The sequence below is a fragment of the Pelophylax lessonae genome, assembly GCF_965119305.1.
Source record: "Pelophylax lessonae genome assembly, chromosome: 3".
In the NCBI taxonomy this organism is placed as follows: Eukaryota; Metazoa; Chordata; class Amphibia; order Anura; family Ranidae; genus Pelophylax; species Pelophylax lessonae.
This window is the reverse complement of record NC_138770.1, coordinates 356,109,183-356,136,366: the sequence shown is the minus strand read 5'-3', so window position 1 is coordinate 356,136,366 and position 27,184 is coordinate 356,109,183. Positions and strand designations below refer to the sequence as shown.

The following is a 27,184-nucleotide window of genomic DNA, read 5'->3' as shown; positions in this document are numbered from 1 at the left end:
CAGCCACCTTATCAAAGTTGCTGATCACCACTGTTACAGTATAGCATCTAAAGGTCAGTATATATACTATAGGTCAGTGTTTCTCAACCTTTTTTCAATCAAGGCACCCTTTAAAATTATGGACAGTGTTGAGGCACCCCATTCTAAAATGGAAAAACTATTCTAACACTTTTACATAATGCAGCAACATCAATAAACGCAGGACACCCAATGTTAGAGGTGATTTATTCTTCCAAAGCAAATACACTTTTGCAAACAGGTACTGACTAGTATTCCAATGTTTCTCTTCTCCCTCAATTTCTCTCCATCACTTATCTAATACGACCCCAAAGTTGAAGGAGAGAGGCAGGGGAGGGTCAAACAACGGCAATATGCAGGCAACTGACATTCAACTTATCAACTGATGAGGTCATTGGTCGTTAGGAGGTTGGAAGCTAGAAGGTTATAACGGTGCACAATGAAAACCTGTGGCTTTGTGTAACTAAAAGGCAGGTTTCATCCACCCACCGACCTGTATACAATTTTGGGGCAATTTTTAGGCATTTTGCCAAGGCACCCCTGAAGAAACCTCAAGGCACCGTGATTGAAAAATGCTGCTATAGGTTTTAGATGCTGTAACGTTCACATAAACCAATTAATACACACTTTTTTTAACCAATGTAGCAGAATACATTTTGGCCTAAATATTATGAAGAAATTTGCTTTTATTGGATATGTTTTGTAGCAGAAAGTAGAAAATATTGTTTTTTTTTTCCTTGTTTAACCACCTCCCACCCGGGCCATTGTAAATATACGGCCGGGTGGGAGTCTCGTCCTTCTGAATGGACGTTCCGGAACGTCCTTCAGAAGGAGAGAGATTGCGCCGCCGCGGGCACGCGCAGTGGCGCGATCTCGATGTGCCTGTGTCCCTCGGACACAGAGCAACATCATTCGGCAGGAGGGCCCTGTGATTGGCCCTCCTGATCACATGACGGCTGTGTCCAATCACAGCCGTCATGTAATGTAAATAGAGCCGTTGTAACGGCTTCGATCTCTTCTCCTCCTGACAGATCCTGTCAGTGAGGAGAAGAGAAGAGGATCGTTGCTGCTGCTGGGGTGATCAGTGAGTATTTCTAATTACTCACTGATCACAGGGGGGGTCTGTGCTGGTAATCAGATGATTGATTACCAGTGCAGCCTTGGGGGGGGAGGGGTGCCACTAAGCCACCAGGGATGCCCACCCATGACCACCAGGGATGCCCACCATGGCCACCAGGGATGGCAAGCAGGGCTCAGAGAGCCCCCCAGTGCCCTCCCTATCAGTGTTGCCCACTAATGCCATCTATCAGTGCTGCCCACCAGTGCCCATTACTGCCATCTATCAGTGCCGCCCACCAGTGCCCATTACTGCCCACCAGTGCCGCCTATCAGTGCCCATCAGTGCCCCCCATCAGTGCCGATCAGTGCCCCCCATCAGTGCCCATCAGTGTCGATCATTGCCGCCCAACAGTGCCACCTATCAGTGCCCATCAGTGCCGCCAATCAGTGCCCATCAGTGCTGCCTATCAGTGCCCATCAACGCTGCCTATCAGTGCCCACCAATGCTGCATATCAGTGCTATCTATCAGTGCCACATATCAGTGCCCATCAGTGCTGCATATCAGTGCTACCTATCAGTGCCCATCAGTGCTGCATATCAGTGCCACCCCATCAGTGCCACCCCATCAGTGTCTCCTCATCAGTGCCTGTCAGTGCGGCATCATCAGTGCTCATCAGTGCAGGAAAAAACGTATCTATTTACAAAATTTTATAACCTAAACAAAAAAACTTTTTTTTTTTTTCAAACTTTTCAGTCTTTTTTTATTTGTGCACCAAAAAAGAAAAAACCTGACGGTGATCAAATACCACCAAAAGAAAGCTCTATTTGTGGGGAAAAAATGACACAAATTTGGTTTAGGTACAGTGTTGCATGACCACGCAATTGTCATTCAAATTGCAACAGCGCTAAAAGCTGAAAATTGGTCTGGGAAGGAAGTTTAAGTGCCCAGTATTGAGGTAGTTAAATAATAATTAAAAGAAAAAGAAAAAACAGTGATGAGCCAGCAAGAGGAAGCTCTATTTGTGTGAAAAAATGATATAAATTTCAGTTGTGTGGCGTTGCACGACTGCCAGTATTGCCAACCGTCAGTAATTTTACTGGCAGCCAGTAAAAAATGGGTACTTTTCTCCTGCCAGTAAATGCCAGTGAGAGGAAAAGGTTGCCAGTAAAAAAATTAGGCTGTGATGTTTGGCATGCGCAGTTCCGGTCCAGGGCCAGCCGAGACCATCAGGGTGCCTGCTACAGTGTGTTTGGGTGGTACCAGCGGGGGGGCGAGTCCATTAGAGACGGTACCTGAGCATGTTGTGTGATATCATGGTGCAAGGGAACTGAGTGGAGTGGCAAGAGCCTCATGTGCAGGTTTGAGGGATGGGAGCAAGGCACACCAGGAGCAGTCCCAAAAGTCAGTGCTGTATGGACTGGAGAGGATAGAAGGGACCACCTGGCATGGAGAGAGACTGTTACTGTAAATCAGGAGGGGACGTGTCATGTTGGTTTGGTGTCATCGTCTGTGCTGCTGCACACTGCTGTCAGTGTCACGGTGAGAGTCAATTTCATGTGAGGTGGCTGCCTATTCTAATTTTATGCCCTCCCGAGTCCTGCCCCTAAGGCCCCTTTCACACTTGTGCGACTTGGGACTGCGGAGTTGCATGACAAGTCGTACTCCACGATTTCCAATGAATACCGTTCATATCTGTGCGACTTCAAAGTAGTCCCTGCACTACTTTGGTCTGACTTTCATGCGTTTTGAGGTCCATAGCCCTCAAGATTACACAGGCATTGCTTCAAGTCCAGTCAAAATCGTGTGACTTTTAGGTCGCACAAATGAGAAAGGGACCTTAAGGCTACTTTCTTACTATATCCAAAATAAAATAGGATATGTTTTTGCCCTAATATCTTCCCTAAATCACATTGCTAATTGTATATTTTACTTGCTTGCAGCCTAAACACGGACATTTGCACTTTCAAACTGTTATTTTGTAAGTTTTTCAAATGTTACTTAAAAACTTGGCTTTGTCAGTAAATTTTAGGTGTCGTGTCAGTAAATTTCAATCAGGTAGGTTGCAGCACTGAGGAGCACACAATTTCTAGGTAAATTAGCACAGCGCTGAATAGCAATGATGCTGTGGTCATGAAGAGAGTAAAAGCTTCTGGAAGTGACTTCTTTCCAGCTGAGTGAAATGAAGGCAGCCTGGCTGAGCTTGATGAACAATGTCCTCCTTTCTTCCTATTGGAAGTATTGTCTTCTGAGCACTGCACCAAACATCACAGCCCACCCCCTCCACGGTCAGCCCACCGCCCCTTCATTACCATACCAGACACACCCACACACGAACCATTGGCTGCTCTAGAGACTGGGAGGTTGAGCTTCGAATGCGGCTGTAACCCGGGTAACCGCGTCACGTGCGCGCGCCGAGCTGTCATTTGGAAGAGAGGTGGTGCAGTTGTTCTCCGCCATCATCCTCGATTTTCTTTTTTGTCACCCGGCTGCCCAGTCACGCCATGCCACGATCTGACCTCGTGTTATAAATCGGATTAGTAGCTGGTCGCTTGCTGCTGGACTGAGGAGGCAGGATGCTGAGCACCGTGTCTGAGCTCATTAATGACACGCTGCGTCTGTATACTTGGAGCCTGAACATCGCAGGTAAGAATGTGTATGGGGGCCTGACAGTTCATCTCTTCATCCTTGCCCCCGATCCCTCTTCATTCTTCCCTCCGATCACTCTCCACCCTTGCCTTCTGATCCCTCTTCATTCTTCCCTCCGATCACTCTCCACCCTTGCCTTCTGATCCTTCATTCTTCCCTCCGATCACTCTCCACCCTTGCCTTCTGATCCCTCTTCATTCTTCCCTCCGATCACTCTCCATCCTTGCCTCCGATCCCTCTTCATTCTTCCCTCCGATCACTCTCCTTCCTTGTCTTCCGATCCCTCTTTATCCTTCCCTTCGATCCCTCTTTATCCTTCCCTTCGATCCCTCTTTATCCTTCCCTTCGATCCCTCTTCGTCCTTGCCTCCGATCCCTCTTCGTCCTTGCCTCCGATCCCTCTTCGTTCTATCCTCCGATCCCTCTTCATCTTTCCCTTAATACCCTCTTCATCTTTCCCTTAATTCCCTCTTCATCTTTCCCTTAATTCCCTCTTCATCCTTCCCTTCATTCCCTCTTCATCCTTCCCTTCATTCCCTCTTCATCCTTCCCTTCCGTCCCTCTTCATCCTTGCCTCCGATCCCTCTTAGTTCTTCCTTCCGTCCCTCTTCTTCTTTCTCTTCCGTCCCTCTTCTTCTTTCTCTTCCGTCCCTCTTCTTCCTTCTCTTCCGTCCCTCTTCTTCCTTCTCTTCCGTCCCTCTTCTTCCTTCTCTTCCGTCCCTCTTCTTCTTTCTCTTCCGTCCCTCTTCTTCCTTCTCTTCCGTCCCTCTTCTTCCTTCCCTTCCGTCCCTCTTCTTCCTTCCCTTCCGTCCCTCTTCTTCCTTCCCTTCCGTCCCTCTTCTTCCTTCCCTTCCGTCCCTCTTCTTCCTTCCCTTCCGTCCCTCTTCTTCCTTCCCTTCCGTCCCTCTTCTTCCTTCCCTTCCGTCCCTCTTCTTCCTTCCCTTCCGTCCCTCTTCTTCCTTCCCTTCCGTCCCTCTTCTTCCTTCCCTTCCGTCCCTCTTCTTCCTTCCCTTCCGTCCCTCTTCTTCCTTCCCTTCCGTCCCTCTTCTTCCTTCTCTTCCGTCCCTCTTCTTCCTTCTCTTCCGTCCCTCTTCATCCTTCTCTTCCGTCCCTCTTCATCCTTCTCTTCCGTCCCTCTTCCGTCCCTCTTCATCCTTCTCTTCCGTCCCTCTTCATCCTTCTCTTCCGTCCCTCTTCATCCTTCTCTTCCGTCCCTCTTCATCCTTCTCTTCCGTCCCTCTTCATCCTTCTCTTCCGTCCCTCTTCATCCTTCTCTTCCGTCCCTCTTCTTCCTTCTCTTCCGTCCCTCTTCTTCCTTCTCTTCCGTCCCTCTTCTTCCTTCTCTTCCGTCCCTCTTCTTCCTTCTCTTCCGTCCCTCTTCATCCTTCTCTTCCGTCCCTCTTCTTCCTTCACTTCTCTTCCGTCCCTCTTCTTCCTTCACTTCCCTTCCGTCCCTCTTCTTCCTTCCCTTCCGTCCCTCTTCTTCCTTCCCTTCCGTCCCTCTTCTTCCTTCCCTTCCGTCCCTCTTCTTCCTTCCCTTCCGTCCCTCTTCTTCCTTCCCTTCCGTCCCTCTTCTTCCTTCCCTTCCGTCCCTCTTCTTCCTTCCCTTCCGTCCCTCTTCTTCCTTCCCTTCCGTCCCTCTTCTTCCTTCCCTTCCGTCCCTCTTCTTCCTTCCCTTCCGTCCCTCTTCTTCCTTCCCTTCCGTCCCTCTTCTTCCTTCTCTTCCGTCCCTCTTCTTCCTTCTCTTCCGTCCCTCTTCTTCCTTCTCTTCCGTCCCTCTTCATCCTTCTCTTCCGTCCCTCTTCATCCTTCTCTTCCGTCCCTCTTCATCCTTCTCTTCCGTCCCTCTTCATCCTTCTCTTCCGTCCCTCTTCTTCCTTCTCTTCCGTCCCTCTTCTTCCTTCTCTTCCGTCCCTCTTCTTCCTTCTCTTCCGTCCCTCTTCATCCTTCTCTTCCGTCCCTCTTCTTCCTTCTCTTCCGTCCCTCTTCTTCCTTCTCTTCCGTCCCTCTTCTTCCTTCCCTTCCGTCCCTCTTCTTCCTTCCCTTCCGTCCATCTTCTTCCTTCCCTTCCGTCCATCTTCTTCCTTCCCTTCCGTCCCTCTTCTTCCTTCCCTTCCGTCCCTCTTCTTCCTTCCCTTCCGTCCCTCTTCTTCCTTCCCTTCCGTCCCTCTTCTTCCTTCCCTTCCGTCCCTCTTCTTCCTTCCCTTCCGTCCCTCTTCATCCTTCCCTTCCGTCCCTCTTCATCCTTCCCTTCCGTCCCTCTTCATCCTTCCCTTCCGTCCCTCTTCATCCTTCCCTTCCGTCCCTCTTCATCCTTCCCTTCCGTCCCTCTTCATCCTTCCCTTCCGTCCCTCTTCATCCTTCCCTTCCGCCCCTCTTCATCCCTCCCTCCGATCTTCTCTGCCTTGTGCCCATCCCTTATACAGGACTTCTGTGCAGGTCACCTTTGTGTATGTTACTGCTCATCATTGTGCTGTGATACCTGATCTGCCCGTTCACTTCACAACTCCTTTGTCATCATCCTCGGCTCCAGAGGGGTGTTTTTTCTTTTGTTTTAGATGAAGGTGGTATCAGATGTCAGAAATACATCCTTTTGCATTAAATAGTATGCATGTAAAATTCTAGACATGCCACCTCTAAAAGCTGCAGAACATTTGTTTCTTCATGGTAGGCCTTCGTGCAGCATTCCTGCTGGAATTGTGGTCATTCTGTCCCAGGGAGCCTTCAAGTGGGGGCACAGCACTTTGCAGATTTATACAGCAATCAGCCTTATGACCACCCAGTGTAACTGGTCAAGATATGGACTCCACTAGACCTGTGAAGGCACCAAGCCGTCCGTAGAAGATCCTTTAGGGCCTGGTTCACACCTATGCATTTTTTAGTGCATTTTCAGTTTTGCAGAAACACACTACAGTCCATTTAACATGGTTTCCTATGGGTCATGTCCACATCTGTGCATTTTATGGAAAGGGCCAGGGACCAGCAGGATGTGTTTTTTTTTGGTACCATAGACTTCAATGGGTCAAAAACGTATTGAAAAACTCAAAATGCACCTGGAATATGCATCAATTGCAAACCTGCATAGGTGTGAACCAGGCCTAAAGCAGTGGTCTCCAAACTGACATTTTGCTTGCCTTTATCTGGCACTTGGGGCACTATTCCTCCCACTGACACCAGCGATGGGGCACCATTCCTTCCACTGACACCAACAATAGGGCACTATTCCTTAGACTGACACCAACAATGAGGCATTCACTATTCCTTTCACTGTCACCAACAATAGGGCACTATTCCTTCCACTGACACCAACAATAGGGCACTATTCCTTCCACTGACACCAACAATAGGGCACTATTCCTTCCACTGACACCAACAATAGGGCACTATTCCTTCCACTGACACCAACAATAGGGCACTATTACTTCCACTTACACCAACAATAGGGCACTATTCCTTCCACTGACACCAACAATAGGGCACTATTCCTTCCACTGACACCAACAATAGGGCACTATTCCTTCCACTGACACCAACAATAGGGCACTATTCCTTCCACTGACACCAACAATAGGGCACTATTCCTTCCACTGACACCAACAATGAGGCACTATTCCTTCCACTGACACCAACAATGAGGCACTATTCCGTCCACTGACACCAACAATGAGGCATTCACTATTCCGTCCACTGACACCAACAATGAGGCATTCACTATTCCGTCCACTGACACCAACAATGAGGCATTCACTATTCCTTCCACTGACACCAACAATAGGGCACTATTCCTTCCACTGACACCAACAATGAGGCACTATTCCTTCCACTGACACCAACAATAGGGCACTATTCGTTCCACTGACACCAACAATAGGGCACTATTCGTTCCACTGACACCAACAATAAAGCACTATTCCTTCCATTGACACCAACAATGAGGCACTATTCCTTCCACTGACACCAACAATGAGGCACTATTCCTTCCACTGACACCAACAATGGGGCACTATTCCTTCCACTGACACCAACAATGGGGCACTAGTCCTTCCACTGACACCAACAATGAGGCACTATTCCTTCCACTGACGCCAACAATGGGGCACTATTCCTTCCACTGACGCCAACAATGGGGCACTATTCCTTCCACTGACGCCAACAATGAGGCACCATTCCTCCCACTGACGCCAACAATGAGGCACCATTCCTCCCACTGACGCCAACAATGGGGCACCATTCCTCCCACTGACGCCAACAATGGGGCACCATTCCTCCCACTGACGCCAACAATGGGGCACCATTCCTCCCACTGACACCAACAATGGGGCACCATTCCTCCCACTGACACCAACAATGGGGCACCATTCCTCCCACTGACACCAACAATGGGGCACCATTCCTCCCACTGACACCAACAATGGGGCACCATTCCTCCCACTGACACCAACAATGGGGCACCATTCCTCCCACTGACACCAACAATGGGGCACCATTCCTCCCACTGACACCAACAATGGGGCACCATTCCTCCCACTGACACCAACAATGGGGCACTATTCCTCCCACTGACACCAGTGGTGGGACACTGTTCCTAACACTGACACCAACAATGGGGGCACTATTCCTCCCACTGACACCAATGATAGGGCATTGTTCTTTCCACTGATATAAATGATGAAACACTATTCGTCCCACTATTACTAGGGATAGGGCACTATTCCTCCCCCTACTGACCATGTCTTTTTTTTAAAATGTCAAGTTTTTACTCCCACTGACCACCAAGCCATTGTTTGCTCCGACTAATGCTGGGGCATTTTCCACCCCCACTGACAGTCCAGCCCCCCCTAAAGTCTAAAGGACAGTAAACTGGCCCTTGGTTTAGAAAGTTTGGAGACCCCTACTTTAAATTTATATTGAAGGTATTTTTTTTTTTTAAAAACAAACATGTTATGGTTACCTGCTCTGTGCAATGGTTTTGCACAGAGCAGCCCCAATCCTCCCCTTCTGCAATCCCCTACTAGCGCTACTGGTTCCTCCTCTTCAACTGCTCCCATAGCAAGCCACCTGCTATGGGGACCCTTTTGTGTGCTTGCTCGCAAGCCCCTCTCTGTGTCCATAAGGGCTTGTTTACGCTTGCTTCAAAATGTGACATCGGACACATTTTTTTTTTTTAAAGCGCTCTGAATGCCAATTAACTATTTGCCGAACGCTTGCCGCAGATGTACTGCGGCAGGCTGACTCGGCTGAGCAAATCGACCTATGGGTACATCGGTTCGCGGGAGCAGTGCTGGGGGGGGGGGGGCCACTAGGCAGTGGGGATGTCAATCCATGGGTCTGGCGGCCGCGATCCCTCCCCGCTGAGAGAAATGGATGGTCAGCTGTTGTAAACACAGCAGACCGTTGTTCTCTCTGAAATTATCACAGAGTGCCTGTGTTCCTCCTATTTAGGATCACAGGTCTCTGTGGTCATTGCACAAGTCCCTCCCCCATACAGTTAGAAAACAATCCCTAGGCTCACATTTAACCCTTTGATCCCCACTGTGGTCCCGCCCCCACGCGGCAGCGGGGAAGCCGATGCAGCGGGCAGGCGGCTCCAATTGCCGCCTGACACCCGCGATCGTTCCCCGCTGAGAGAGAAGAACGGTCAGCTGTTGTAAACACAGCTGACCGTTCTTCTTCCTGGAATTATCACAGAGCCCCTGTGATCCTTCTATATAGGATCACAGGTCTCTATGGTCATTTCAGAAGCCACGCCCCCCCCACAGTTATCACTCCCCTAGGCTCACATTTAACCCCTTCATCACCCACAATGTTAACCCCTTCCCTGCCAGTGTCATTATTACAGTAACAGTGCATATTTTTAGCACTGATTACTGTGGTAATGTCACTGGTCCCCCCAAAAGTATAAAAAATGTCAGTTAGGGGTCCGATCTGTCCGCCGTAATGTCGCAGTCCCGCTAAAAATCGCAGATCGCTGCCATTACTAGTAAAAAAAAAAAAAAAAAAACAATAAAAATGACAAATCTTTCCTGTAGTTGGTAGACACGATAACTTTTGTGCAAACCAATCAAAATTTTTTTTTTTTCTTTTTTACCAAAAATATGTAGCAGAAAACAAATTGGCCACAAAGGTTTAAAAAATTTTGATTTTTAATTTTTTTTTTTTTTGAGAATGTGAAAAATCGCACAGGTGATCAAAAACCACCAAAAGAAAGCTCTATTTGTGGGGAAAAAAAGGACATCAATCTTATTTGGGTACAGCGTCGCACGACCGCACAATTGTCTGTTAAAATAATGCAGTGCCGAATCGCAAAATATGGCCTGGTCATTAAGGGGGCAAATCTTCCGGTCCAGAAGTGGTTAAGGGGGCAGATCCTTCCGGTCCAGAAGTGGTTATGGTCTCTTTCACATGGGCGATCCAATCCTATCCAGGCGGACCTGATCGGACCCTCCAGTTTCTTCTATGGAGTGGCGGATGTCAGTGGACACGTGCACCACCCGATCCTGTCCACCAAAAACAGACATATTGGTGACCTATTGCCCATCCGTCTGGTGGATAGGATCAAATGCAAAGGGGAAGGCAGCCTGTTTCCATCCAATTGCCCTATAGACGAGAGTGGGCTGTGTCCATGCAGAGTGTACATGGACCTGTCATCCGTCTGCTCAGCGGAGAGATCCCCCACTGAGCAAGCGTATCCCACTTCACAGGGGCGCTCGTGTGAAAGTGGCCTAAAGCACCTGTAACTAAAAAAAAAAAAGGTTACCTTACAGTCCTGTCCACACATTGTGTCACTTTCTTGGTGCTTCAAAGTGTCTCCAAAGCCTCCAAAGAAGTCTATGACAAGGTTTGCATACTGCACCTGAAGCTTTTGAGTGGCTTTTTTTCAGCTTTAGCTTTGCTTTGCTTTGTTTTGTATCTATTGCAGGTATATTTCCCAGGATGCACTGGGACACCACCAGCAAGCGAACCGGAAATACTGAATCAGCAGTCACTTCCAGGTCATGTGTATATATTCTGGAAGTGTCTGGTGAAGGCATCACATTTGGTGTGCAGCATGGAGCAGCAGGAATGTGAGGGGGTCCGGCTGGAGCGGATCAACTACTAGAAGATGGTACACGTGGTGTGCAACATGGGAACGTTATAGTGGAAAGAACAGGAATGAAGAGTGAGGACTGACAGAGGATTAACAGAGCTGGGGAAACGGAGCAGGAGAAACTAGCAGCTGTCACACAAGGGGGGAAATATAGTGGGAGGTGAGCGGGGAACGGAGAGAGAGGAGGAACAAAAAACCAGAGGACCAGCAGAGCTGGGGGTTAGTACTGAGTGGGGGGTTAGTACTGAGTGGGGGTCAGTACTGAGTGGGGGTCAGCTGCGTGGGAGATTACTACTGAGTGGGGGATCAGCTGAGCGGGGATTACTACTGAGTGGGGGATCAGCTGAGCGGGGGTTACTACTGAATGGGGGATCAGCTGAGCGGGGGTTACTACTGAATGGGGGATCAGCTGAGCGGGGGTTACTACTGAATGGGGGATCAGCTGAGCGAGGGGTTATTACTGAGTGGGGGATCAGTAGAACTGGCGGTTACTACTGGGCTGAGGTTTAGCAAAGCTGGGTGTACTACTGATAAGGGCATCAGCAGAGCTGGGGGTTACTACTGAGTGGGGGGTTACTACTGAGTGGGGGGTTACTACTGAGTGGGGGTCAGTACTGAGTGGGGGTCAGCTGCGTGGGGGATTACTACTGAGTGGGGGATCAGCTGAGCGGGGATTACTACTGAGTGGGGGATCAGCTGAGCGGGGGTTACTACTGAATGGGGGATCAGCTGAGCGGGGGTTACTACTGAATGGGGGATCAGCTGAGCGGGGGTTACTACTGAATGGGGGATCAGCTGAGCGAGGGCTTATTACTGAGTGGGGGATCAGTAGAACTGGCGGTTACTACTGGGCTGAGGTTTAGCAAAGCTGGGTGTACTACTGATAAGGGCATCAGCAGAGCTGGGGGTACTACTGATCACGGGATCTGCTGAAAGAGGGTAGTAATAAGCTGGAGATCTTTTGAACGGGGATACTAATAAGCTGGGAATCTACTGGAAAGGGGTGCTAATGAGCTGGGGTTCTGCTGGGCCCCTTTAAAATGAATAGAAAATCAACACACATACAGGGCATTTGCAAGTTTCATTAAAGATTCAAAAACACATCATAAAAGCATGTTGAAGCAGTAGGTGCTTTATTGTATGTTAAAGTTGAAGCAACTGTAAACAAGCCCAAAGACACACAGAATGGGGCTCTGCCCCGCCCCCTGCTCCCTCTTTACTGGCTGTGATTAATTGGCTCCCGCTGCTGTCTCTCAGCCAATGAGGAGGGAGAGACCCAGGAGAGCAGCTGCTCTTGTGCACATCGCTGGATCACAATTGGTAAGAATTAGGGGGAGCTGCATACTGCAGGTTTTTAACCTTCATGCATAGGCTTGGTGCCTTCAGAGAATTAGTGGAGTTTATAGCTTGAATAGTTGCAGTGGGTAGTCATAATGTTAAGGCTGATTGGTGTATAGATCTGTAAATTAAAGTCTACCTGAAATTTTGTTCAAGCCATGCTGTGCCCCTTTTCAGCCTTTAGAACCACTTTAAGTTCTGTAAATTGCAAGTTGGGGCCTCTATGCATTAGACCTGTTTTTCCAGCACATCCCACAGATGCTCGATTGGATTGAGATCTGGAGAATTTGGAGGCTAAGTCAACGCCTCAAACTCATTGTTTTGCTCCTCAAACCATTCTTGAATTCATTAGACCAGGCCACCTTCTTCCATTGCTTTGTGGTCCAGTTCTGTTACTCATGTGCCCATTGTAGGGTGTGGACGTGAGTCCGCATGGGCATCCTGACTGGTCTGCGTCTACACAGCCCGATATAAAACAAACCGCAATGCACTGCATGTTCTGACAGCTTTCTATCTGAACCAGGCTGGGTCGTTCACAGCTGTTAAACCCCAGCAGCAGGAATCCGTAGATTCCTGACATTGGCATTCACCCTGTGGCGAAACACCGTACCAATAGAGCATAACACTGAGCACATAACATTTAGCTGCCAGCGGTCCACCTAGGACTGGGATCTCCAAACTTTCTAATGAGAGGGCCAGTTTACCGTCCTTTAGACTTAATGAGGGCTGGACTGTGGATATTGGGAGTAAATAAAGGTCTGCACATCCTTGGGAATAAACAATGCCCCGTCGTTGGTGTCAGTGGGAGGAATTGTGCCCCATCTTTAGTGACATTGGGAGGAATTGTGCCCCATCATTGGTGTCAGTGGGGGGAATTGTGCCCCATTGTTGGTATCAGTGGATGGAAATAATGCCCCAAGGGCCAGAATATAAAACAAGCAAAGGGCCCCATCTGGCCCCAGACTGCATTTGGAGACAACTGACCTAGAATCAAATGGGCCCCTTTCACCCCCTACCCCCTCTTTGCTCACATTTTTATCTCACGTTTCCCCACTCTTTCGCCTCTTCCCATCTGTTCACTGCCCCATCCTCCTCTTCATAGCCCTGTTCACTGTCCTGTCACTCTCTTCACTACCCCATCCCACCATTCGATGCTTTGTCCGCCTCTTCACTGCCCAGTCTCCCTTTTCACTGCTCTGTCCTCCTCTTTACCCTCACCATCCACGAATAATGCCCTGCTCCAGTAACATCTCTGTCCTCTATGGCAGTGGTCCTCAACCCCGGTCCTCAGGGCCCACTAACAGGCCAGATTTGAAGTATTACCTTGGGGAGATGCAGACTAGAGTAATGCAATCACTGAGCAGCAAATGATATCACCTGGGATGTATTTCAGTTATCTTGCAAACCTGGCCTGTTAGTGGGCCCTGAGGACCAGGGTTGGGGACCAGGGCTCTATGGCTTGCGGCATGCACAGTTAAAAAAAAAAAAATGTCCCTGGAAATCTTTTATAAATGTAGGTAACTATGCATGCAGAACTAAGGAAACCGGCGGTCCTGGCTGCGCCCTAGGCGGCAGTGCGCCCTAGATGGCTGCCTAGTTCGCCTAGTTGTAGCCCCGGTCCTGCCCAGGGCCCCCTTTTGTGGGTCTCCTGACATGTGAATTGCTTCAATTTAAGGCCTCAGACAGGGACAGGAGATTTTGTGATGTCTCTTTCAGTCCTGCTTAGACAGCCCCTCTCTTCCTTACAACTGATAGTAAGTGATCAGTCTGAGGTGTGTACAGTCTGATCTCACCTTGCATTGAAATCACACCTCCCCAGGGAGAGAGTTCCGATCTCTGAGGCAAGGAGAGTAGTCTCTTTTTCTTCTCCTGAATTGTGGTCAGCTATGGCAGGGTTCTGCACAGCCGCCAGGAACGGCTCATTCTTTTCCCCACACATCTGCTTGCTTCAAAACACAGTCCTCATATTTTTCCTTAGCAACTTGCGGATCCCCTTCTTATTGCTTTGTTGTATCAGGCAATCCCCATGCTCTAGGATCGAATCAGACCCTGCCAAGATGATTGCCCTTGCACTGGAGACACTCCAGACACGAGCATTGCAAAGTGGGCTGTGGCACTTCTGCATTAGTGAGAATTCAGTTTAACCCTGTCCTCACTGTAAAAAATAAGATAGTGACAAAGGAAGAAGCTTTGCAGTAGTTATCAGCTATGGTCCAGGTTATATAAGCCAGGGCTCTACAAAACCCAGGGGCAAGGTCACAATGGCGACTGGAAATTGCTTCCTGGTGCCTGGGCTACACCGCAACAGCGGTCTGGGTATGCGGACTAAGGTCGGGCTGGCCAATAATTTAGGCTGCGACTTTGCGGCTTGCTGGAGCGGGATACGCCCTCCTGTGGTGGGCGGTGCTGTGATGAGCAGGGCTTGCTCTCACTGCCCGTCCACCTCCAACATCTCCTACTCAGTTTGACAGTTGGGGTTGATGTTGCAGGCTTGATGCGTCGTCCTTTCCTTACCGCCGCTCAGTGCTACCTACCAGTGCCGCCTCATCAGTGCAGCCGAATAGTGCTTATCTGCACAGCCTCATCAGGGCCGCCCCATCAGTGCCACTTCATCAGCGCCCATCAGTGCCGTCTCATCAGTGACCATTAGTGCAGTCTAGCAGTGCCCATCAGTGCACATCAGTGAAGGAGAAAAATTACTTATTTGCAAAATCTTATAACAAACAAAAAAAAGTTGTTTCGTTTTTTGTTTTGTTTTTTTACTTTCAGTCTTTTCGTTTGGTACCAGGCGTGAGCAATTCTTATTGCCTAATGCCCCGGACATGCAATTCTGGGTGCTTGGCAGCTGATTTAAAAAAAACTTTTTTAGCTGGCTCGTAGGCTCGTAAAGTCTAAGCAAATAAGCTATCTATAAAATGTCAGAGGCCATGTTTAATTTAAATATTTAACTGGCCAATGTGTGTACAAAAGGATGCATATTTTCAAAAAAGCACCAGTTTTATGTGTGTGCTATAAAGAGTAAAATGTAGAAAATCTCCTGCACCCAGAAAATCTGTTTTCAAAAATGTTTTGTAGACCCAGAACATTACATAGGTCAAAGTGCCAACATTCCTGAGCCTCACAGGGTCCTCTCCCTCAAGGCAATTCAGTCTGGCAGATCCACAGCTGGGGCGATATCTTGGCTGTACTGAGGCTTCTGTTGCATAGCAACGGTGACTTCATTGCTAGTTTTCTCTGCTGATCATTCAGCATCTGGATGGTGATCCTAAGGGGAAATAATAAGCTTGGCTTCACTGAAATTTTATTTGCTCTTGGGTATTTTTGTAAATATTGCGATTAAATGTTATGTTACTATTGGCATTCTTTCTGTGACTTTGGAGGGAGTATAATGTTCTAGTGGCGTCATTGAAGAAGTGGACTTTGGTTGCTGAGGGTCATCTTATGTTATATACAGTGCATTGAAAAATGATTCATACCCCTTGAAATTTCCCACTTTTTGTCATTTTACAACCAAAAGCATAATTCAATTTTATTGGGATTTTATGTGATCGACCAAAACAAAATGGCACATAATTGTGAAGTGAAAGGATAATGAAACATTTTTAAATTTTTTGACAAATATCTGAAAAATGTGGCTTGCATTTGTATTTAGCCCCCTTTAGGCTCCATTCACACCTGGGCGTTTTCAGCTCCAAAAACGCTCAAAAGAAACGCTTCCAAAACGCCCAACAAGTAAAACCCCATTCATTTAAATGGCCCCTGTTCACATCTGAGCGTTTTGCAAAACGCCTGTAGCTGAAAAAAGTACATGAGCTTCTTTTTGGGCTGATTACCAGCGTTTTTGATAGAAAAAACGCCTGAAAAAATCGTGGTAAAATCGCGGTAAAAATCACGGTAAAAATCGCGGTAAAAAACGCTACGCTCAAGTGTGAATGCAGCCTAACTCTGATACCCATAACCAGAATCTAGTGGAACCAATTGCCTTCAGGAGTCACCTAATTAGTAAATAGAGTCCACTTGTGTGTAATTTGATCTCAGTATAAATACAGCTGTTCTTTGAAGACCTCCAAGGTTTGTTAGAGAACCTTAATGAACAAACAGCATCATGAAGGCCAAGGAACATACCAGACAGGTCAGGGATAAAGTTGTGGAGAAGTTTAAAGCAGGGTAAGGTTATGAAAAAAAATATTTTAAGCTTTGAACATCTCAATTTATCATCTGAAAATGGAAAGAGTATGGCACAACTGAAAACAGGCCGGGCAAGGAGAGCATTAATCAAGAATCATTCATGAAATCTGTGTGAAAGAAAATGGAAGTGCTTGGCGCTGCCAATACGTATCTGAAGTGAAGTAGGTGCTTGTATCAATACTGGGGGATACTATGTACGAATGTCACAAAAGTGAATTACAATAGATAGGAAAAACAGGAAATACAAAGCAATAAATATATGAATAAATACGTGGTGAACTGATTAACAGATGTTAAAAGAAGGTAAATTCAATCGTATGGTATAAAAACCTTTCCTATAAAGGACAACATTAAATGAGTGTAAAATCTATACGATGGTGTAGATATAAATATAAAACATAAAACCCCTTTTAAAATATATATAAATACAACTAGTGCTCTTCAGGTGAGGGTTAAAAAGTGACGTTAATAATAGTGTAACACAGGTGGTAAGCACCACTAAATAAAAAGGAAAAAATACTTGTGCCAACAAGCTTTTAAGTGTATAGGTGTGCAATATAATATGAAATGAACCGAATAAATTATTGTGCAATTTTTTTTTGTTTTATATTTATATCTACACCATCGTATAGATTTTACGCTCATTTAATGCTTTGTATTTCCTGTTTTTCCTATCTATTGTAATTCACTTTTGTGACATTCATACATAGTATCCCCCAGTATTGATACAAGCACCTACTTCACTTCAGATACGTATTGGCAGCGCCAAGCACTTCCTTTTTCTTTAACATACATTGTATAATCCCTTGCAGGTTATATTCCGAAGTGGGCTGCAGCCAATCAGATCTCATTTACCTTTGTGTTTTCCCCTACCACCTCTTTTTCTCTTTCCTAAGCGCGGATTCCCTTTTGCTTTTTATTCATGAAATCTGACCTAGGCACATATATCTGTAGTGTTTATTTATCTCTCTCCAAAGCTCTGAGTGACATGTCTTTCTGCTGCTCCGTTCCTCTGTTATCAGCAGAGTAACTGCTGACAAGCTCTCCGACACACAAGATAAAAGCAGCTGGAAATTTGTGTCAGGGAGGGAACTTCGATAAGCAGAGAGCTGGTCATTTCACAGTACAGCTCTGCATGTTTCTTCATTCCTCTGCCTATGTGAAGGGGGAGTGTGTGCTTTTCCTCCAATCAGCTCACACACCGTGTAAGCCCAGACTCTATACCCACTGCTGAAAGAGGAAACACGATTTCTAACAGGATTTGCACTTTCTAAAGAATGTAGAAAGGGAGAGACAGCAGATATACATATAAAACCTATGTAGGGAAATGTTTCATCTCTGTGCATCATCTGCAGCTATTTATTTCACTGGTTATAGGAGAGGGTTTACATCCACTTTAACCCTTCGTATTGTTTTATACAGGCTAGGTATTGCTTATTAAACCCATTTTATATTCAAGTTAATCCTTGATAAGAACTACACTACTCCACCCTCCCTAAACTTATCTACACTACAACATACACTAAAACCCTGCCTGCTTACTTTAGTGTGAAAGCCTTGGCCTGCTGCTTCTCCTCATCCTAAAATTCTCTTTACTCCCAGCCTGCACCGTGGGTCCCCATAGGCATGTCTAGGGAAGTATTCCAAACATCCAATAGGGTCTTAGTCTTGTCTATTAGGCCCCTTTCACACTTATGCGACGCGATTTTACTGTGATTTTGCTGCACGATTTGACGCGACTTTGCCGCGATTTTGACGCGATTTTGAAACCAATGGCTATGGCTCAAAACGCAATCAAATCGTGGCAAAGTAGTGCAGGAACTACTTTGAAGTCGGTGCGACTTCAAAACGCATTGATATGAATGTGGCTCATTGAAAATAATGGAAAACGACTTGTCATCCGATTTTGCGGTCCAAAATCGCGGGACAAGTCGCACTAGTGTGAAAGGGGCCTAAGGGTTTTTTAGATTAGTTCGCGCATGCTAGAAAGGCTGAGTAGTGTCATTTTTAGTCAAGTTAAAGCTGTAAATAAATATGTATGTTACTTGATACCTTCACTTTTCACAAGGCATTGAGCAGAGTCAATACTAGGAGCCCTACTCTAGGAAGGTATTAAATATTTAATTTACAATTCCATCCTTTCCAGTGTGCAAGGAAGAGCTCCGTGCACTGGGAGTTTAGAAAAAAAAATAAATAAAATGCTTTTTTTTTTTTTTTTTTATGAACCACTCATAAAAGACATTCCTATACACTCGCAGTATATTACCTGAAAAGACATTAGACAACTGAAGTGCAAGTCATATCCTCGCTGCTTTTGTAAAAGTAAATATCTTACTTTATGCATCAGTAATGCCCCGTACACACGTGCAGATTATCTGCAGACTTTTGTCTGCAGACTTACCTTTTCTATGTAGTGCAAGGGCCTGCCGGATTGCATACAAATTGAAAGTGTTTAGGTTTGACCTCATATTATATGGTTTTGGTAAGTCTGCAGACAAAAGTCTGCAGATAATCTGCACGTGTGTATGGGGCATTAGATTACAACTTTTAAACCTGACACTATGTAGCCCTTCTAACCACCACTAATCGAACTGTACAGCACAAATACCTTTTTACCCCAACCAATATGAAATCACAGATAGAGTGGACATGGTGGAAAAATAAAGGCTGGATCCTGATAAGTCTTCTGTGTTGCTTTATTAAATTTTTATTTTTATTTTTTTTTGCTAAAATAAAAAAGAAATTATAGTTACCTGCTCTGTGCAAGGATATTGCACAGAGCGGCCCCCGAATCTCCTCTTCTGGGGTCCCCGACCGGCGCTCTCAGCTCTGTCTCTTTTCCATGTGCCAGCAAAGGAAGCCACTTCACATAGTGGCACACATGTGGGCTCACGCTTGAGCTGGGCTGTGTGCATCCATAGACGCACACAGCATGGCTAGGGCCCCTTCCCCTGCTTCCTTGTCCCAGGATTTGACTGATAGCAGTGGGAGCCTATGGCTCCAGCTATTCTCAGAGGCTCTTGTGAGAAGGGGAAGAGAGGAGAACGTTGCTACAGGCGAGGACAGTACAGGATCGGTGCAGGAGCCAGGTAAATGTTTAGAATGCATTAAGGTTAAAAAAAAAAAAAACTTTTGAGCCACCTACATTTGGGAAAAAGATTTCATCCTGCTCCTTCGAATTTTCTTGTCACTTTATTCGAATACGAAAATCGATATGACCCCAGTAGCGAATAGAAAATTGAATGAACATTCCAAAAGTTAACTACTAGTGTTTGGTCAGCTTCAGTTGATGCTCTAAAACAGGGGTCAGCAACCTTTTTTTCACTTAAGGGCCGGATTCAGTGTATGTGAATGCATGGAGGGCCACATTCACTTGCTAATAAATGAAGAGAATAATAATCCAAACATAGTAATAATAACAGTACAGGTTTAACTCACTTTTAGGGTGCTTCACTAATACAAAGCCAGTTCACCGTGAGGGAGCATGCAGGTTCACTCCCTCAAAGCTCTGCCATCGCTGCAGGGTCTCCCACCCACCCCACCCCCCCTTCCCTGCAGCGATCAGTTTGTTAAAATTATACTCATCCGCTCCATTGCTCTCATGCAACTCCGGGATGTCTCCTTTGGACCCCTTTACATTACACAGCCCACGTACCTCCGGCCACCTTTACATTACACAACCCCCCCCCCCCCCACCCTGCATATTACACAGCCCCTCCACACATCACACAGTCCCATCCCCCTACCCAGCCCCCCTGCATATAAAAATGCCCCCCAATTACACACAACCCCTGCATATTACACAGCCCCCCCCTGCAGCTCTGCCCTTTCCTACTTTGCCCCATGCATAGAGGGAGACAGAGCACGGAGCAGGAAGCTGAATGAGAACATGGGAGAGACACAGCAGCACTGATAAGACAGTGGGGGCTTCTGGAGTTAATTTTTCATATTAACAAGCTGGTGATTGGTTGCTAGGACCACCACCTGGAAAGTTAACTCCGGAAGCTCCTGTTATCATATCAGCGATGCTGTGGCTCTCTACCGTGTCCTCATTCAGCTTCCCGCTCTGCTCTTACTTAAAGTGGGACTGATAAATAGAGATGGAAAACAAGGAAAATGAATATGTACAGTATAGTATAGTCAGGGAACCTTTTGCATGAATTGCTGCATCAAATGCAGCATGGCATGGAGGTGATCAGCCTGTGGCACTGCTGAGGTGTTATGGAAGCCCAGGTTGCTTTGATAGTGGCTTTCTGCTTATCTGCATGGTTGGGTCTGGTTTCTTGTCTTCCTCTTGACAATACTCGACAGATTCCCTGAGGTTTAGGTCAGGTGAGTTTGCTGGCCAGTCAAGCACAGTGATAACATTATCATTAAACCAGGTATTGGTACTTTTGGCAGTGTGGGCAGGTGCCAAGTCCAGCTGGAAAATGAAATCAGCATCTCCATAATGTTGGTCAGCAGAGGGAAGCATAAAGTGCTCTAGAATTTCCTGGTAGAGGGCTGCGCTAACTTTGGACTTGATAAAACACAGTGGACCAACACCAGCAGATGACATGGCTCCCCAAATCATCATTGACTGTGGAAACTTTACACTGAACCTCCTGCACCTTGGATTCAGTGCCTCTCCACTCCTCCTCCAGACTCTGGGACCTTGGTTTCCAAATTAATGGCAAAATTTACTTTAATCTTAAGATGACTTTAGCCCACTGAGTAACAGTCTAGTGCTTTTTCTCCTTAGCCCAGGTAAGACGCTTCTGACTTTTTCTCTGGTTTAACCTCCCTGGCGGTATGATTATGTCAGGAATTCGGTACCAAAAGCGGTACAATTTTTTGCATGGAAATTTTGCGTTCTGTATTATAGGCCTACAATTCTTAGTAATTACTGACTTAAACCTGACCAAAACAAGACTCTAGTAGACATCCCAGATGTGATAAATTTGAAACACAAACAAATGAATTATAATCGAATCAATAATATACTTTTATTATATAATATATAATATAATATAAAATTATATTAATGATTCTATTATAATTCATGTGTTATATAATATATATATATATATATATATCTTTGTGTGTGTGTGTATATATATGTATATGTATGTATATATATATATGTGTATGTGTGTGTGTGTGTGTGTGTGTATATAGATATAATATAAATGTTATGTGTTTGTGTTTTGTGCAACGTTCAACGTTTGAATTTCCCTCCCTAGTTCCGATCCCATGCAGCATTGCTGCTGCAGGGAACGGAACCAGGAAGTCCTCATACCAACGGACGAGCGGTGGGGATCTCGGCTGGCGATCACAGCAATGGGAGATCACCGCTGGATCGCCAGGAGAAGGTAAGGGACACCGCTGCGCGCTCTGCACATCTACCCCGAGCGTGACTCCGGGATACCGATAACAGCATGGAAAATCCACCCCGATCACGCTCGGGGATACCGCTAGGCAGGTGGCTTGACACAAGGAATCTGACATTTGTAGCCCATGTCCTGGATACAGCTGTGTGTGGTGGCTCTTGAAGAACTGAATGGCCTTTCCTTCACAAACCTTTCAAGGCTGCGGTTATCCCTGTTGCTTGTGCAGCTTTTTCTACCACACTTTTTCCCTCCACTCAACTTTGTCTTATGATGCTTGGATACAGCACTCTGTGAACAGCCAGCGTCTTTAGCAATGACCTTTTGTGACTAAAGCCTAGTACACACGATGAGATTATCAGACGTATGTTTGTCTGTTTTTTTTTTTTGCATACTAGTCTTCATATCGAAAATGAATAGGTTGCTAAAGTACAAAAAGTCTTGTATGACCGAATAAAAATCAGAAATGATGTAATGTATTTTTATTGTATTTTCGGATGAAAACTGTGCTGATTAAACGAAAATCGTACAATCTGGTATCAAACATGAAAAATGTTCATGTTTGTCCCTTCGGTAAATTTCGGACAAAAGCTGTGTACTAACAATCAGATTATCAAAGGATCGCTTTAAGAGTGGTGTTTTTTTTACAATATTCTGATCATGTGCACCAGGCTTTACCCTCCTTTTGGAGGGTGTCAATGACTGTCTTCTGGACAACTGTAGTGTCAGCAATCTTCCCTATGATTGTGTAACCTACTGAACCAGACCGAGAGACCATTTAAAGGCTCAGGAAAACTTTTACAGGTGTTTTGAGTTAATTAGCTGGTTAGAGTGTGACAAGATGAGTCTACAATATTGAACTTGTTCACAATATTCTTCTAATTTTCTGAGATACTGAATTTTGGATTTTCGCTAGCTGTCAGCCATTATCATCAAAATTAAAAGCAAAAAAATTATTGAAATATATCACTCTGTGTGTAATGGACCTAAATAAAATATATATTTCACTTTTTTAACTGAATTACTGAAAAATAACTTTTTTCAAATATTCAAAATGTTTTTGAGATGCTCCTGCATGTGCGCAAATACACACGTATGCAACAATCCAAGTAAATAGAAAGAAATTTTTACACTTTTATACGTACATGTGAAAACGTATATGTGCATTTATTATACAGCCCATCTTCGTTTTTTTTTTTACGCAGGAATTTTCAGCCAGTAATGTGATGTTCATACATCAGTGCCGTGTGCAAGCACGCTTCTAGCAAGTGGATTAAAAAACACAAATATTTTTCTAATGCTGTACTGATACACATTTCTCTCATAAGATCTGCCTGTAGGAAAGCCATCATTTGAAGCAGCTGGGGACACTTTAGATTGGTGTGTTAAGACCTGAAAATGTTCCTTTAGGTCACAGATAATGTCATCATAAAGATTTCCTGTGGGAAATCAAATCTTGCCTTTTACCACAAGCAGCAAGAGAAATGTGTATTGATTTTGCTTAACTTATGGACCTTGGAGGATGTAGATTGCTGCATTGTGCTGTAGATGGTAAAAAAAAGTCGCTGCTTCTTGACCACTTGCACAGGGGTGTTTAATTGATATGGATATAGCATCTTAGAATAATCTCTTCCTAATAAAAAATTGTGGAAGACTGTCCACAAGGTTTAGGAGTGTGTCTATGGGAATGTTTGACCATTCTTCCAGAAGCGCATTTTTTTTAGATCAGGCACTAATGTGGATGAGAAGGGCTGGTTCGCGGTCTCTGCTCTAATTCATCCCAAAGGTGTTCTATTAGGTTGAGGTAAGGACCAGTCAAGTTCCTCCACCCCAAACTCGCTCATCCATGTCTTTATGGACCTTGTTTTTGCACTGGTCCAAATCATTTGATGTGGGGTTGTTTTTCAGGGGTTGGGCTTGGTCCCTTAGTTCCAGTGAAGAGAACTCTTAAGGCGTCAGCATACCAAGACATTTTGGACAATTTAATGTTCCCAACTTTGTGGGAACAGTTTGGGGATGGCCCCTTCCTGTTCCAACATGACTGCGCACCAGTGCTCAAAGCAAGGTCTATAAAGACCTGGATGAGCAAGTTTAGGGTGGAGGACAGGGGCGGAATTATAGGGGTTGCTGGAGTTGCCATGGCGACTGTGCCCCATGCTGCAGGGGGCCCTAGAGGGCCCCCCGTATGCCTGAATAGGAGAAGCGGCTGAGACGGAGCTCCTCATTTCTCAACAGAACTGTCACGGGTAGGAAAGTCAAAGCACAGTGTGTGCTGTGCTCTCTGCCTCCCCCTAGAGTGCAATACCTGGCAAGAAGGAAGGTAAGGTACAATACTGCTGTTTTTTAAGAGCCGGTTCACACTACCGCGACCAGAAAGTCGCCCCATGAAGGAGCAACTTTTTAGCGTGACTTTGAAGAGACTTGTTTAGAGACTTGTAAGCGACTTGTAAGAGACTTGGAAGAGACTTGTGCACTACTTTGAAGAGACTTAAATGATAGGCGACTTTGTCTGTGGGGAATGCCTGGCTAATCTTTTTCTTCTTCCTGGAAAGTCTGATAACATGTCACTTGAAATAAGATAAGGATCGGACTAAGACCCCGTTCACACTGGGGCGACCTGTCAGGCGACCTGGTCGCCGTAGGTCGCCTGCCATAGAGAAGCTGTGGACCCGTTCTAATAGGAGCGACACAAGTCGCTCCGACTTAGAAAAAGGGTCCGGAGCTTCTTTGGGGCGACCCGGAGCGACCTGCATTGACTTCAATGATATGAAGTCCGTGCCGGACGCTCCGAGGTCGCGGTGCGAGCTGCGCACCGCGACATGTGAGGTCGCCCCGTCAAGTAGCGTCGCCCCAGTGTGAACGGGGTCTTAGAGGCAACTCCCATTGCAGTCTATGTGCACAAGTCGGATAGAGGTCGCCTTGAAGTAGTACAGGAACCTTTTCTGAAGTCGGAGCGACTTCAGTAGTGCATATTAAGACGGCTCTCATTCATTTACATTGAATTTATAATGACAAGAGACTTGGGGGGACTTGAGGGCACACAAGTCGTGTCCTAAGTCGGAGTAGTGTGAACCGGCTCTAAAAGGCTTTCTCAAAGTTGCCAACGTTTGAAAAAAATTTCCAGGGACACTTTGCAGCACAGATATCATTTACTTACCACACCCACTTCCCCAAAGCTCCGCCCACTCCACATAATTAACCCCTGCCTACTTATCATCAGATTATAGGGTCTACTCAATATAGAGAGAATTAAAGGAAATTAAAAAGGGATTTTCAAACTTAAGGCCAAAGTAGCAGAGTTGGAATAATTCTATGATTCAGCTGCACTTCTTCTGCGTAACATTAACATGTCATTTGGGTTTGCCTGGAGTAAGTGGTAGGTGAAAGACAGAGACCCCACTTGTTAGGGAAAGTGAATATTGCAGTGATAATTTTCTGGGGAGTAGGGTCAACTCAGGGACAAATCCTGTGTAAAGGAAGCATTCCAGTATCTGGATCAGTGAAGTGGGGCTCCTCTTAGCAGCACCAGAGGGCAGTGCCAGTGCACCACAAACCACCACCCTTCCAGTGGAAGCCATCCTCCTCTAGAACAGGCTCAATTCTGGTGACACTGTACTAATACCAACAGCTATATTGCCTGATACCTGTACCTAAAGAAACTGCCTTTATTCAATATCACTAACCTATTTACAATATGCACAATGCAGACCCCTACCACATACAATGCAGACCCCTACCACATACAATGCAGACCCCTACCACATACAATGCAGCCCCCGTCCCCCTTCGTAAAAACTCACATACAATGCAGCTGGCTGCCCATACCTACTTGCTCTCACATACAATGAGGCACCATGCCCCTCTTCCCCTCACACGTGCATACAATGCACCCACTTGCTCCTCCTCCCCTCACTCATACATGCAGTGCAGGCCCTCTCCCTTCAAATGTACAAACAATGCTTTCCCCCTCTCCCCCCATTCAAACTATGCAGCTCCCTCGCCCCGCTCACAAACATTACATCCCCACACCACAGCAACTTACTACAGTCTTCCTGAAGTTGCCAGGAGCTATGAGTGGGCATGGCCATTTACTGTGCAGGAGCAGAAAGTGTCCTTGTATAGGACACCTTCACCCTGCCAGCAGGTATTACAGGGCTGTGGGCAGCACCACAGCAGCAGTCAGCAAGCTTGAGGAGGATGTAGTTGGCCATGCAGTGCTCATCCCATGAAAACTCTGCACTTAGCAACTCTCCCTCCTGAACTTAATCATGGTTCGGGGTTCTCTGACCTGATATGTTGTTGCTTTGCCCTTGGTTCTTCTGGTGCTCGATTTTGTACATGGCCATGCTCTGTGGTGCCCCTCCAGCTAAGTGTCTTCCATGTGTACAGTGGAGAGGGAAGGGGCCTCCGACCCGGGCAGCTAATCGGCTTCAGTGTACAAGTGAATTGCTTTGCTTGTACACTGAAGAGAGAAGCTGATTAGCTGCTCAGGTCAGAGGCCCCTCCCCTCTCCACTGAACACAAGGAAGTGACCTGCTAGCCGCAGCCTATTAGCTGCCCGGGACGGAGGCCCCTCCCCTCTCCTCTCCACAAGGAAGTGACCTGCTACCCCCACAGCTCCTCCTATGCAGCTTCTTACTGTTGTCCCCCCCCCCCCCCCCCCGGGTGCTCTCCACCCCCCCTATGCTTTTTTTTAAGGGAAAGAAGTGGAATGTTATGCAATGGCCAAGTCAATCACCTGACCTGAATCCGATTGAGCATGCATTTCACTTGCTGAAGACAAAACTGAAGGGAAAATGCCCCAAGAACAAGCAGGAACTGAAGACAGTTGCAGTAGAGGCCTGGCAGAGCATCACCATACCCTATTTTTTTATTTTATGTAGAAGTCTATATATATATATATATATAAATATATATATTTGTTTTGGACAACTATTACATTATAGATATTGCCCCTCATAGTCCCGTATAGAGGAGTCTTCTTTTGTAACCTATTCTATCAAACATTCCCTAAAGCTTTTTTTTAACCTTGATGACAATTGATAGTCAGGGATCAAAATGTTAGAAGTAATATGAGCTAGATAAGTAGTGACACAGACAATACATTTAAATGGTTTAGTCACATCAGTATTATGAGAGGATACAGCCTTGTGGCCTGTAGATTCGTTTCACTTGATCGCTCTTTTCTTGGCTACAAAATAAATCATAGGAAATAGTTCTCTGAATGAAAGGTGGCATTGCATGTATGACAGCAGTGCCCAGATATCTGTCATTTTAGTATACTGTCAGAAATGCAGTATAGTGCTAAGCTAGGCCCAGGTTCAGATGGCTTACATCCCTGTGACTGAATCACAATCTACACATCCCTTAGTCATCAGACATTCCCTAAGGCCTGTGATTAATGCTTTAATCAGCAAAAAGTACTCTGATGCACACAAAAATCCGATGTAAGGCTTCCAAGAGAGGGGGTGAGTGATAGAT

At 46.0% G+C, this 27,184-nt stretch overlaps 1 protein-coding gene across 1 annotated transcript in view; it reads left to right on the top strand.

Annotated features, from left to right (window-relative positions):
* Positions 1–3,533: 3,533 nt before the first annotated feature.
* Positions 3,534–27,184, top strand: part of ELOVL4 (ELOVL fatty acid elongase 4) — a 57,817-nt gene continuing 34,166 nt past the window's right edge. Inside the window, exon 1 of the mRNA XM_082249921.1 lies at positions 3,534–3,722. Within this exon, the coding sequence (XP_082106047.1) occupies positions 3,653–3,722 (70 nt within the window). The 5' untranslated portion in view covers positions 3,534–3,652. The remainder of the gene's footprint in view (positions 3,723–27,184) is intronic.